A 14,082-nucleotide genomic window follows, 5' to 3' on the forward strand; every position below is an offset into this window, starting at 1 on the left:
CTGTGGTCACCTCTTTACTCAGAATCGTCCTTTTCGCAGACGCATGCATGTTGGGGGTGAAAAACTCGGTGGTGTTGGTGTGCGGCACCCGCTTGTTGTTCGCTCTGGTGTCACAGGGGGGCAGTGTTGTCCCACCCAGACGTCTTAAACGGCTTTGACGTCACGTGGTGTCACTCTAACATGTCCTTTTTTTTTTCAGTATGTGGGAAATGTGTGTTCTCAGTCTATATATCTTGTATGTGATGCCTTTTTTTAATTTTTATTTATCATCAAAGGGCTTTTTAGCACAAGTAACGCTTTGTTGTGTTGGGACGGTGCCATAGTTTTATGATAAAAGTGAGCTGACGAGGTAGAAGAGGAAAGGATGAAAGCAGCAGAGACTTCTGTTTTAAGTGCATGATTAATACAGAGGCGGGCAGATCAGAATGGGGCCTGCCAGAGAGCGCTCTTCATGTCCAGCTTGTAATACATGAAGAGGCTCGTCTATCGCCACGTCAGTCCGCTTGTCACATGTCGGCCATCAGAGTATAAGGTGCAGAAAAGCACTTCCTCCTACAGCCCCCGTTGGATTGTCTTCAGAGCTGTCAGCCCTTCTTTAGTGATGTGCAGAAGCAGACCAAAGAGGTTTTTGAGCAGCGTGTAGCAACTGATGAATCGGTTTTATAAAAGCGACTTCTGCGTCTCATCCTGATGTGCGTACTTCTGTCACCGTTTCCCGTCTCCACTGCAGTGCGTCTGTTTGGCCGACTTTGGTTTAACTGTGTTGCAGGGGTCAGGGCTGCCGAGTTTAAATCAGAGCCATGGGCTTTTAGTTCGTATTTACCCCTGATAACCCAAAAGTTATCAGTTCAACTTGTGTTGAAACCTCAGAGGGTCAAGGAGGACTGTGGACCAGGACTCACACATCCATGCAAGTGCACTGGGCAACTCACCCCGCAGGCTGTGGATGATGAATCATGGTCATTTAGAACATGTTTGCTTTTCAATTATAGCACAACTTCCATAACATAATTGATCATAACTCACCGAATAGCTGTTGCATGTGGAGGATGAGACCTGGCTGAGTCTTCTGCGAGAAGATAAAGCAACAGAATGTTAATGCCACGGATTAATCATTAATGAGTGCACTGGTTGTAATCTCTTTAGTTTGTAAGGGCAGAGGAAAGCAGCTGACCCTGGAAAATCATTTACCAGCACCTACCTAAGATTAGAAACAGGGAGTCGAGCACACAGATAGACCAGCCCCCTGGCCTACAATGCTCATCCTCTTGTGTGCCTCACGGTGCACTGCAGTCAACTTCATATTCTTAATTTCTGCACCATACATGCAGCACAATACCTGGCAACCAAATAAAGATGGAGAGAGAATCTTTCCTGGATTAACAGGAGACGCTCTGTGGGTTGTAACGGAGATGTCAAGGTGAATGTGAAATGAGACGACACATCAATGCCCTTCATTATGAGGAGCAGGTTTCATGAGACAGGCCTGAACAGGTCAGAGATTCCAGTAGAAAGCTATGAATAGAGCGCCGTGGGAACCTACTGTCTGCCTCCTGTCGGTTTTCTACGTATTGACACACGGGCAGAGCAGCTAAAGGTATGTTGAATGAGTGAACGAGTGACAGGGCTATTGTACTTGGGGGGGATAGAAGCAGAGGATTAGCCTCCCTTTGGCACTGATGCTCCACAGTGTGGAGGGAATCTGTCATCAACAGAGCTGCAGGTGGTCCAGAGGTCTGAGCGGGGCATTCGACCCCGCAAAGCAAGAAAACAAGGCGAGTTTTCAGCTGGGAGTAGGGTGATGTTTACCCTGAGCTACCCTGGAATCTGATTCTCTCCTCGCTCCTCCTCATTGTTGCGGAGCCACTTTCACTCGTCCCAGCGGGCCTGAGCTGTGCAGCGAGCACAATAACGCTTCTCCCAGCAGGAAGGGGAAACGAGATTATAGGTTTTCAATTAGATGGAGACTCTGAAAACATGCAAGCTAGTCTGGTAGCAGTACTCCACGCAAAGGCCAACATTTCTGCTCTTCCATTTCCAAATCCCTTGAGGCTCATTCAAAGGTGACCTACGGATGACTGAATGGATTTCTGGGCCAAGCCAGCCCAGCTAAATCACAAGTCTCTGTAAAGTTTGGATGAGTGTCTTATAAGGGCGTGATGAGACAGGTCTCATAAAGATGATAGAGAGCCCTGCATGTCACCAGCCCCTGCCAGGAAACCCCTGTGATGTATGAGGGCCAGGAGACCTCTTCTAATAAGACTCATCTCTTTAATTGGCTTTATGTTACGACTGTGAAAATGGCCCAGGGTGTGTCTGTGTTCCTTTTTAATGTGCGTGCGATGTCCCCGTCTGCATTATGTCCATTTTTGCATGCATCTGGATTTGTCTACATGCGTGCACGTGGGTGTGTGGCTCACACTTGTGCCTGCTATTAGAATTCTCACTTCCTTTCCCTTTCGGGTACGAGATGAGGAGCCTCATTAGAAAGGGAGCACTTCTATTGCTGCCCAAGATTTAACACCTCAGCCACTAATAATGTATTCAACCTATTCCTCTGAGTATTGCATGCTCTGGTCGATAGGGGTTAGGTTATGTAAGGGTGCAACAGTGCGTAGTTTGAATGTGATATGATGATAATTATAAATCCAAGGAAGACGGCAGATGGTGAGGTACTTTATAAGATCAGCAGGTATAAGTATAACTGCTCTGCTGCTCCCAGATCAGTCCTCAGGAAAAGCAGAAGGGGGGCTAAATTAGAGGTATTCAAAGACAAGAAGAGAGAGTGCAGACACAGTAAGAGAGAGCTGGTACTCGTTAGCACGCTATTCATCAGTCTTGTGAGGTCAGGGTTCAGGGAGCCCTGAGGCTCGGTGTGCGACCGGTCACCTCTCACCCCTGACCCCCAACCAGCACCTGGAGCTGAGGTATTTCCTCATAACATTTACTTGTAACTTTGTGTCTTTATTTATTGATTCGCAGCCAGCGGGCTGGCGGCCTCCAAGTCCAGACTGACTGGACCGGACTACAGTGGTTGGAAATTTGCATTCACCTTAGCAGCTAAATCGACTGCTCCTGCTCAAGCTGTCAAATCAGAGCAGATGGGAGTGGATGGCACACGCAGACGGAAAGAAGGAAATCCAAAGACGACAGGGAGGTACAGGAGACAGAATGGCTGGAGGAGGTGGAGGAGGGAGGTCAGGGTCACAGCTGCGATAAAGAGGTCGGAATGAAAGATGTTGCTTCAGACGGGCCGTGAGGAAAATAAACATCCTCCCTAAAAATAGTTTCGAATCCCGTTGGTGTGTCCCAGCTCTTACTTCAGCCAGGTGTTCGAGGCTTCGCTCCCCATAACTGACCCAGGACCTGCTCGCTTTTCAAAGTAAACTGGGCTCATAATGTAACAAATGTGTCTGAGAGCTTTGATCTTGACTCCCCGCAAAAACTCAGAGGACAAACAGTCTGTGAATATTTTAACCCCTCATATAAATATGACATGCCTGTCTTAGCTTCATATCAGCCCCTGGCCCCTTAAGCTCAACTCTGACCTTTCAGCGTGACCCACGACGTTGACTTTCCTCCTCTCCGTATGTCTTCATTTCCCTTCATGTGTTTCTGTTGAGCTGAGCCGAGCTGAAAATAAAAATCAGTTTGAGTACTTGAATGCTTTAATAGGCATCTGGCTGATGGTCACATTGCACTATGATTGAACCCAAACATTTAGGGCAAAAAAGACGAGCAGGAACACACAGATCTGAACCTTCCTCTGCCTATATTTCATTGCCTATTTTCAACAAGGTGTACCCCCTTCAACCCCCTGTCCCTCTTCCGATACCCCTCCTTCCTCTATTTGTGCCTGCAGAGCTACTTTGTTGTGCCTTTAGTGGCGGGGTTTGTAGATGGAGCAGATGCTGGAGCTGATATTCCCTGATCTTGCAGCGAGCTGAGATAAGAGCAGATTTATGCCCGAGTGAGGGAGCATGGGAGTAATTGCTGAGGCTTTGATGATGCGGCTGAGAGCACTCGTGTACCCTCGGCTGCTTACTAACAAGGACATCCTCAGATTTAGGAGTTTGTCTCCCCGGGTTTGGAGTATGCTTTTCTCTGTGTATCCTTGTTTGCCAAAGGTGTGTTTGTGCAACAGTGCATGCAGGGGAGTGATGCCTTCTTTTGAGTGTGAGAGCAGGCATTGTGCACGTAGCTGTGAGTACATCGGCTGTGATAAGTCTTGTCTTCCCGTTTCTAAGACGTGTCACCGTTAGTCTTATGTGTGTAAGTGCACATGTATCGGGGGCCTCCTCCAGGATTTTTATGACCTCTTTATTTATAGCTGCCCAGAATCGCGCTCAGCTGGAAACCTGTGACATAATCGGGATGACAGATAACATTCTGTTCGCAGATAAAGCTCTCTTTGTGTTGGTTTTCTGCGACTCAAATGTAAGTGTATTTTCCTTGAAAATAGACGACGACAACCACTTCATGTGAAATAAAAGCACATTCAGATGATGTTCCTCTGCCGGGATTATTAGGCCTGCTTGCCGCGTCACACTCAGAATATAAATGCATGATCAAAGACTGCAGCCTGCACAATTTACTCAGCACCTGCCGCAGGATAAAAGCTGCTGATGAGGTTGTTGGGTCTACTTTATGCTGGACTCTGATTAGAGGTGGATGTTAGTGGCTCTTCAGCTGAGCACTGAAGAGAGGTGAGTGATCTGTCCTGTGTCCTGTGATGATGATGATGTCACCGAGGACATGTCAGTGACACCAGGCAGCAACAATGACATGTTGATCCAAGGGGCTTTGGAGGCTGACCTGATGCTTGACTGGTGCAAGAAGGTACCGACAGGACTGATATCTTTGTGAGCCCTCCAAACACACACATACACACGATCACAGGCATGCCAAAGATACACACACACAAATAAATCTTATCTCTCTGCCTGTCCTCCCCATTAACGTAGGTCTTAGTGTTTTTCTCAGGGGCCTAGAATAATTCCAACTACTGGAGCCGTGTGAGACTCTTAGCTCTGCTGGGAGAGACACTTAGAGGGGTATCTACTGTAGGGAGTGAGGTGATAAGTGGAAGATCATTAGAAGCTCAGAGCTGTAGCCAAATAGAATTAAATGACGCACACCACAAGATCATAACGTAGGCCAAAATCAGTAAGGACACTGGGATCAAATTAGACGCTAAATCCTTCTGTATCATTTAGCAACAATAATTTCTTCACCACGTCAGCGCTGTGGGCTACTTGTTTCAATTCCAATCCCACCAAAGAGAGCCAGCGCACAGTTCAGAGGGGGAGAGCAGTGAGTCAGATCCTATGCTCCAATTATATCTGCATCCTGCAGTTTGCTCTTTAAAGCAAACGCACACATTCTCAAATAAGACCCAGGCAGAGAGAGACACACTTTGAAATCCACACTGCACGCATAGCTGCCAAGAAATGCGTGTAGCAGTCAGAAAAACAGACTCGCACATGCCGTGCCTACACACACACACTCACACACACACTTGAACAGGAGCTTGTTGACCATCACACAGCCGAGGGACTGTGAAGAAGAAGGGGGTGAGCTCACAGAGGTCACTTTGAAGTTTCTATTGAGGTCTTTGTCTCATTCAGGCTGCTGGCAGTAGACATCTCTACTTGGGGCTTGGCCCCTCCCATCATCACACCGTCTCACACAAAAAGAAGGGGAAAAAAAGCAGGCACGTCCACAGGTCCTGTCCATCACACAGGCCTTAATTAGAGTGGATTCAAATGCACCCTTTTGTACCCTCCTCACTCTCCTCTCTTTCTTTAACCCCCACCCTCACTCATTTCACTCTCTTTCACCAGCTCCCACCCTCTCTTTTTCTCCCATTTCTCACTCTTTCTCCTAACCCTTTTTCACTTTTGTTGCCCTCCTTTTCTTGGCAGGGAGTGGGGCACCTCTCCAGACGTTTTTTTCTATATGCCATAAGCCCCCTTCTATGCACCCCCTCCCAGAGTCTGGTAGTTGAGTGTGACCTAATGTTTGACAGACAAGTAGCCCTAGAGAAAAGACTCATCTATCAGAGGCTTGTAATTCTATTAGAATGGACAGAACCCCCCACTCCTCAGCATTTGGCATATACTCTACATCAGTTTAGCTCGTCTTTAAATCCTCCGGGCCATAGGCCAACAAAATACTAACAAATAGTCACAGTGAGTTAGTAACAATATGTGACTCTACCCATTTTCTCATTGGAATTTGTCCTGTTTTTCTTCAGAGATACATATTTTCTCTGAAATTCTAATCTCATCTGATACGCTAAGAGGGAACTGTGGCAAAGAGAGATATCCAGCTACTAACCAGGATTCTTATCAAGATTCCACTTTGTTTATGTCAGAAAAGATTGTTACATGAACATGTGTCTTTTTTCTCTGCTTGTTGCAAAGAGAAGAGAAGGGAAGCTGGGATGTTAAATTAAGGAGGACTTGTTTAGCGTAGATTGTTATTTGTCTGTAATCAGTGCTTTCCTGTCAGTCATGATGGCTGAGATGAGTAAAAGGGAATGGGGAGAGTGAAGCAACAGAATGAGAGAGGAGAGGAGGAAGACGTCTGGACGGCAATCAAGTGTACCACAAACAGGAAATGGAAGTCTGCGGATGCCCCAGCTGTTGCATTTGGCCTCGCTGCAGTTACAGTTAAATCAAAGCAGCATGAATAGCTCATACGACAACCTTCAAGTGTCAGCCTCCAAAAATAGTTTGTTTACATTAGTAGAGTTTTCCCATTGCTTTAGCTGGCTGAGTGTTTAGATTGAATCGGTGTTGTTTGCGTTTATGCCCTTGTGTTTCCTTCAGCTAAGAATTTACTGTGCGTGAGATGGACAGGAAACATACACCGCTAAGTGCTTGTGTGTATGTGATGATGTGTAGTCTCACTGGTTAATGGCTGTTTGATATTGATTACAGCTGGAACATCCGAGTCACATGTTCCTTGTCCTCTTCAGATAACGAGGGTTAACCACTTGACCCAGTGCATGCCAAAGAGAGGGTCAGCTCATACCTGGATCTATAGCCTGGGCTAAGGCCACATCTCCCACTGCTCTACCAAGGCCGCAGCCCTTTGGTTTCCAACTCGGCCCATAGATCACAGCTGTGTCACGGAGCCACACAAGAGGGAAATGTGCCAGATTTCATTAAGGGCAGATTAAAACACAAGGGGAGAGCACTTAAACTGTGATTTATTTTCACTTTGAGGTTGCTGGACTAACTTCAGCAGCTTCATCCCGGAAATATGATGTCATGCTTTCAATGTTTGCTATGTGTAAATATCAGATTGGGAAGGAACCATGTCCCCAGTCGCAGGGTTCATCTTGGATCTTGGAGAAAACAGAAGCAGCAGAAAATGTCTTGCTATCCTTCATTTAAGACTAGTGACAGAAGATTAGGAAATGAATTGAAAAGTATTCAGTGATATTTTTGGAAGCTGTGTAAATGTTTTGGTCGTCTACTTAGGCAAAATATCCGCTGTTATCAAACCCAGACAGAGAGAATTTCCTGTTTCTATACTGTTAATCAGTACATGTATTTTTAGACAGGCTTCCAACTGGGTTTAGGGATGTAAAGTCAGATTGACTGTGAGTTCATCTCTAGAAAGGTTGAGGGGAGTTGCTCGTTGAAGGGATTGCTAAGAACGTTTGCATTTCAAAGTAATCTTTAGCTTTGTGAATGCTGGCAACCCAATTACTCTGAAAGTGTTCAGGGAGGTGTGGCGGGAAACCAAATTAGTACAAAAGCATACAAAAAGAAAAAATTGCAGTTAATGGTGGTAGAGTGGAGTCGGCTTTAGCTCACCTTTAACATTCACTCTACTACATCTTAGTGTTCTGATTTTGGCATATTGTCTGATTCTCTGTCTTTTATTGTTTGAGATCCACCAACAACAGGGTACTAGTCTCCCCTACAGAGGAAACTGCTCATTAATTGCTTTCTACTGTATCTACTCTTACTGTATCTACATAATTATGAAACATGCTTGCATAGCAGCCAGTTTGGCATGCTACAAACAGAAAATTAGCAGCGGTCTGCACTGTTCCATTTTTTTTTTCTTTACAAACCGTTGACAAGTTAGAGCAGAATGAGTGTTTCTGCTCAGGCTCTTGAGAGACAGGAACTAAAATTGACTGGTAAACAGAAAGAAATGGACAAAAGGTGCTGCAGCAAAGTACAATGTGAGAATAATGAGTTTTTCTAAATGTTAAATTATGTTAACCCTTTTAGAAAACCCTGGAGACAGAGCTATAAGCAAATAAGCATAATGGAGGTTATTTGATAGTGAAAAAGCAAACAGACGAGCTGATAAATAAAAGATCCACAAGTCTGAACAGCTGTCAACAGCACGACAATGACAAAATAAAGTCAAGCAGTTTTTCTCACAGTATCAACATGTGTTTATCATTAACCCATCAATGCCGGTGAGTAGTGACATCCCTAATATGCATTCATGGTTCCCTAAGGATCAGTCCTAATGCTGAACACCTGATATCTTCTATAGTGCCACCAGCAGGCTGACCTTTCTGGGTTTTTATAGTAAAGCAGCAAGAGACACATTGGATGGGCTGCTGTAAAATCCGGTGCAGATGGTTTTCAAGACTTCCTTAACTTCCTCTAATGCAACTTGACATTTGCAATGCTTGGTAGCCATTCATCTTGTCATGGACTGCCAAGAAATCTGTACATTTATGTTTCTCTCAGGATGATGTGTTCCGCTGGTGCTAACATCTGGCGAAAATTTCAATAAACCCAGTGCTTTGGATTAGAAAAATTTCTAAATTTCCGAATCACCTTCAGCTGCACTTTGTAACTCTGAAGCTAAGCCGGTGAACACAGCAAACATGGTGGCATAGACTGCATGATATCTGCTCAGCATCTGAGTGATTATGAGGTTGTTTTCTGGATTTTAAGCTGTTGTTTGAACAAACTCAGTGAAACGGTGCTTAGCAATTGTGAAAGGCTGTGTGGCACATTTTCTATACTGAGTGATTCATTCAATAATAATTTTAAAAAAAAACAATTAGCAAGAAGCTGTTTTCCATTTTGAAGCTTTGGAAGAGTGGCTGTATTACAGCTTCTGTGGTATCAAAGTGCATACCAGCTATTTATAGAACCACCTATACACATTAACATGATGATCTCATTCCTTGAAAATGCCACCGTTTCATAGGTAGCTGTCTGAAAGGGGGAGAAAAACTCATTGTTTTCCACGGTGTGACTCAACATGCTCAATGCCCTCCTTTGTCCTTACACATTCTGTGGTGTTTCCCACTGAATAAAGCATGTAGAAATAGTTGGGTAGAGTAACGTGGACAGTCCATCTGTCACACAGCCATCCATAATCCTCTTGTGCAGAATGTGATGGTATTTTTACTCATGTGGATGTGTATTGCTGCATACTGCTGTAAAAGATTAGTTTCGGTTGTTTCCAGGACAAATCTCTTCATCATATTGCACGATGCCGATGATGTGTTTTTGGACTCTGCTGAGCTCAGGCCGTGGTTGGATCACACACTTACGACGACAGCTTGAACACCATCATCCTTTCGGAGCCATTTTTCCATTGGTCGGTCAGCTTTGGCAGCAGCTGTGGCGGCCATCAAAGCTGTACACCGGAGGCATCTCATTGGCTAGCAGGAGATCAGGTATCTATCTGTGACCGACTGATTGGCCTTCGAGTTATCAGGTATCCCAGACGTTCCGGACATCAGGCGGAACATACCAGCTCCGTGGCAACTGGCCTGTGTTTGCTGCTGCCACGGCAACACTCCAAGGATCAGTAGTTGGGCTCTGGAGGATGCTGCCATGACACTTTTGTGGCCCCTGTTATCTCTTCCTCTTTCACACACACAGACCACACAAACATAGAGACACTTAAGTGTATAATAATTAAGAGCATGAAGCTTGTGGTGAGCTTATTATTTCACAAAGATCTATGGGCTGTCAATGTACAAGAAGATTTAATCATATATATTAAAACAATCGGACAAGTCTGGAAAAGTCTGCAGTCTTCATAATTACACATAATTCCCCTCTGACAGTCTATAAATTGATTCCATCACCACCATTAGGGGGCAGCATTGATTGAGTAAATGGCACAAAATGAAGCGAAACTCTCCCACATACACGCACACAAAGGGGGCAAAGACATGGACATGATCAATTATGTGTCAAGCATTTCTTCTTCAATGAATGAATGGCTCTGTGACTATAGGCTACCGTCCGTCTATTGTCAGTTGACACTGGAGACGAAGTTCTCATGCAGTTCATTATCCCGAAAGAGGACAACGAGAAAGCGATCCAAAGAGGCCATTAATCATCATTCCCTTCAGAGAGGAATGACGAAGCAATCAAAGCAACATATACTGTAATTGTATGCAGTAGACTGTAAAAAAAATAATGGGACACAATAAAAACAAAATCACACCATAAACAGTTCATGATCTCCAGGACCAAGTAAGTGCTGGACTTAAAGGGGCCAAACTTTTCTCACAGTAAGCACTTTCACGTGCACTTCAGGAGCCCATCGCCTCCGTTTTCAGTATGACGAATAACTCCAAAGTCCATTTCAGTTTGGGTCGACGGCTCAGGCCGAAGTGGTTGAGACGTTGATGCGGGGGTCAACCCAATAACAACCCCCCCCCCGCTCCATCCACCCCTTCACGTCCCCATAAATGCCTTCGCTTCCTGCTTCAAGTTCGGACTGAGCGCTGTGATTGGCCGCGGCTCGCACTGTGGGCTTGTCGCCTCCCCCATCCCTCCCTCCCTCCCTCCCTCTCCTCGGCTCGGGTTACAGTTGAGCTCGAGCTGTTGCGCACACTCACACACCGGAGCACGGACTGTTTCAGACGCTTTGTCAAAAAGAAAAAAAAGATACCGGCATGGAAATGTCGGTGCGCTGAATCAGAGACACCTCGAAGGCTGGCGAGCGGGTCCATTTCTCCATCGGCACTTTTTTTTTAGGCTGTCCAAACGGCATTGAAAAAAAAAAAGCCTACGGCAGTTACGCACCGGCCGCGCAGCATGCCCGAGGTGGACTAGAAGCTGCCCCTGCTGGAGCGCAACACGCACGCGGAACGGCGCTGAGAGCCGGGAGGGATATTTACAAAATAAACTAAATTCCTTTGCGAGGAAGAATAGCAGAAGGGAGGAGGAGTGAAAGATAACACTGGAATGAAGAGGACCTCGAGATTCCTGGCGTGCTGCGGAGTTGTGACTGATGGATGAACGCGGTCATCTGTAGGCTATATACGGCGACAGGTACACGCACCATCGGGGCAGCTCTGACAAAAGACGCGGCGCTGAGCCTCATCGACAGCCGCAGCGCCGGACTGTGTCCCCACAAAACTCCGAGCAGCTTCACCGCGCACTGACAGATAGATCGTTGAGTTTTCCTCCACAGGGTTAAAAAGAAAGAAAGAGAGGAAAAAAAGGTCTTTTTTGTCTCAGCCACAGGTCATACAGGACACTCGGGGCTGCTTTCCTCCAGATCAGGCACCGGGCGCTTCCTCGCACGTCTCGCGGACAGTTAAGTCAAGGACACGGGGGTCTGGGGCAGATTTTAAAGGAGCCGGGCAGAGGGACATGTATCTGATATCGACCTCACATGCTCCCGACTGATCGTTGCTCACCTTCCCACCGGGCGAACCGCAGATAGAGGCTGCCAGGCGCACCGTCCGCCTCTCTGAGTTATCGGCTGCACTGTCTACGTCCTTTTTTTAATAAAAAGAAGAAGAAAAAAAAAACAGAAACAGAATGGCGGGACTCGCTTGTTGGAAGTATTACCTCTGGATCTTTATTTTAATGTGCAGGTCGGCGCTGCCCTCGGCGAAATCACTGGAGACTATAATTTGGAGCTCGCAGAATACCAAGTAAGTCTCGTCTTTTCATTTGTTCAAGCATGTAAACTCCGTTGGGTGTGTGCGTAATGGCAGACTAACATGAGTGGAAAAGTTGCCATCCTGAGAAAGCTTTGTAAATAAATGTTGCAACTGTGAGTGAAATTTGTGCCGTTTTAAGCGTCGCTCCCGCACCCAGGACTTTCAGCCGGGATGTATTCTCAGATGGGGAATTTCCCAACACGTAAATGAAGCAGTAAGTAAAGGCTTACACAATGTAAAGCAGAACTCTCTTAAATCGCAATAATTGGTGGTTAATTATAGTCATTTCTGACAGCATTACACGCTTTTTTCTTTTCTTTTTCATTTTTCAACCTGGTGGTAAAGTCTGCTTGGACTAGGAGAGTTTTTTCTTTCTTTTTTTTTTCTTTCTTTTACCTTCTGTTCTCTGCACAGTCTACTGATTAGTGTTATTAGCTAATGGCAAACAGTCAAGTAAAGCACACACAAAGTGTGTCAAGGTGTTGCACAGTGTTTTTCTCCACTGATCTAAGCCTTGTTGGCAAACCCAAGTTGCTTCTTGGGCAGATCCCATTTTGGATTTGCCCACAGAAGTGCCTGATAAAATGGTCTCAATATCAGAGAGGCAAAAGCCTGGATTGAAAATAATTGTTCTTAATTGTCATGGCTGGCATCCACATGGATTTCTTCACATGGAAACAAGAGCAAGATTCTCTGAAGCGGAGCAGTTGAACTTTACCCCCCCTCCCTCTCTCCTTAAAAAATGAATTTAGTTCCCCTCCAAACAAGCAGACTGAGCCCAAATTAGTGATAACACATATCTCTGGCAACAATTATCACCCACTTAGACATGGCTCCTGCATTTACATCATGTTGGAAAGCATTCATGAGGGGGAAATAAAGTGAGAAAAATCTGCATGGTAGGAGTTGACCTTCATTTGAGCTCACAGCACCGGGGGGAATTGGAGAGTAGCTTGGGCAGCTTATAACTAGAACTTACTCATTCAAGTGAATCCATGATTTATCCCCCAAATGTCAGATGTCATAGGGTCTCGTTGTGCAGTCAGCGAGTACGAATATTGCTGCCATGTTCATTGGAGTGTGTATGTGTGTGTGTGTGTGTGTGGCCCCGGCCCTAATGGTGAGACTACGGCCCATCAGATTTTATTTGAGTATGGCTGCTGGGCTAGTGGAACAATGAGCGTCATCAGACAAATATATACATTGACCAAAAAAAAGAAAAAAGAACCCACACCTTCAGTCAAAGCGAGGGAAAAAAAAAAAAAGAATAAAAGTAGGGGAGACATTTATTGATTGATGATGTCACCTGGAGGGAATGTCTCAGAAGGTTACCACACTGCTTTTGAGCGGATTGGGAGATCATTTCTCCATCTGGTTCTCCTCTCTGCTCCTTGTAAAGAAAGGAAAAAAAAAAAAAATCCCCACGCCGGCTGAATATTTCATAAAGTTCACAGTGGAACAATAATGCACTCTGCAAAGTGTTCTCCCGAGCTAATTATCCCGCCGCTCTGCGCTTAGGAAACAAAAGACAATTATCTGGCTGTGTGTGGAGTACTTTTACAATAACAAAAGACAAACCTGTTTTTCTTCTGAAATGTATCAGTCAGCAGCACGGTCTGAAAGGCAATAAAAAATGGAATACTTGTGCAGCAATCAGCATCCGTCTTCTCTGTTTGTTATTATGAGCTGCATCTCTCTGTCTGTATCGCTCCATAGTGATAACAGAAGGAGACTATAGAAATGTACAGTATGCTATCTGGTGACTTATCGAGATTTACGATGTCTTGCTTCCTGTTCTTGCTTTGGGGAACACTGCTGCCACTGCTAATAAATTAATCCGGCCCTGTGCTTGCACACTGTACAACATGCACACAAAATATAACAATACCTGCACCTCCCCACAGGCCATGAGTTATGAGGCAAAGTATAGGAACCCAGCAGGATTGGGCCACTATGTTGTGTGTCTGTGTGTTCGTTTTGTTTTCTTTCTTCCATTTTTTTAAAAATGTGCAGGCGAACCGTATGTGCAGGTCCCTCGGTACCGACCCGTTGTTATGGATTTTCATGTGAGGATGCAATCACTCCAGCTCCTCCATTATCAATAACTGGGCTTTGCTTAATTGATTTCCTCCCAGCGTGCTTGAACAGGCAACATACATCATCACTGTAGCGCT

At 45.4% G+C, this 14,082-nt stretch overlaps 1 protein-coding gene across 1 annotated transcript in view; it reads left to right on the forward strand.

The window, feature by feature from the left end:
• Positions 1 to 10,827: 10,827 nt before the first annotated feature.
• efnb1 (ephrin-B1) overlaps positions 10,828 to 14,082 on the forward strand; it is a 55,521-nt gene continuing 52,266 nt past the window's right edge. The window contains exon 1 of the mRNA XM_072396085.1: positions 10,828 to 11,899. Coding sequence (XP_072252186.1) covers positions 11,784 to 11,899 — 116 coding nt within the window. The 5' untranslated portion in view covers positions 10,828 to 11,783. The remainder of the gene's footprint in view (positions 11,900 to 14,082) is intronic.

The sequence above is a fragment of the Leuresthes tenuis genome, unplaced genomic scaffold (assembly GCF_036924035.1).
Source record: "Leuresthes tenuis unplaced genomic scaffold, fLeuTen1.0.hap1 SCAF_11, whole genome shotgun sequence".
NCBI classification, from domain to species: domain Eukaryota; kingdom Metazoa; phylum Chordata; class Actinopteri; order Atheriniformes; family Atherinopsidae; genus Leuresthes; species Leuresthes tenuis.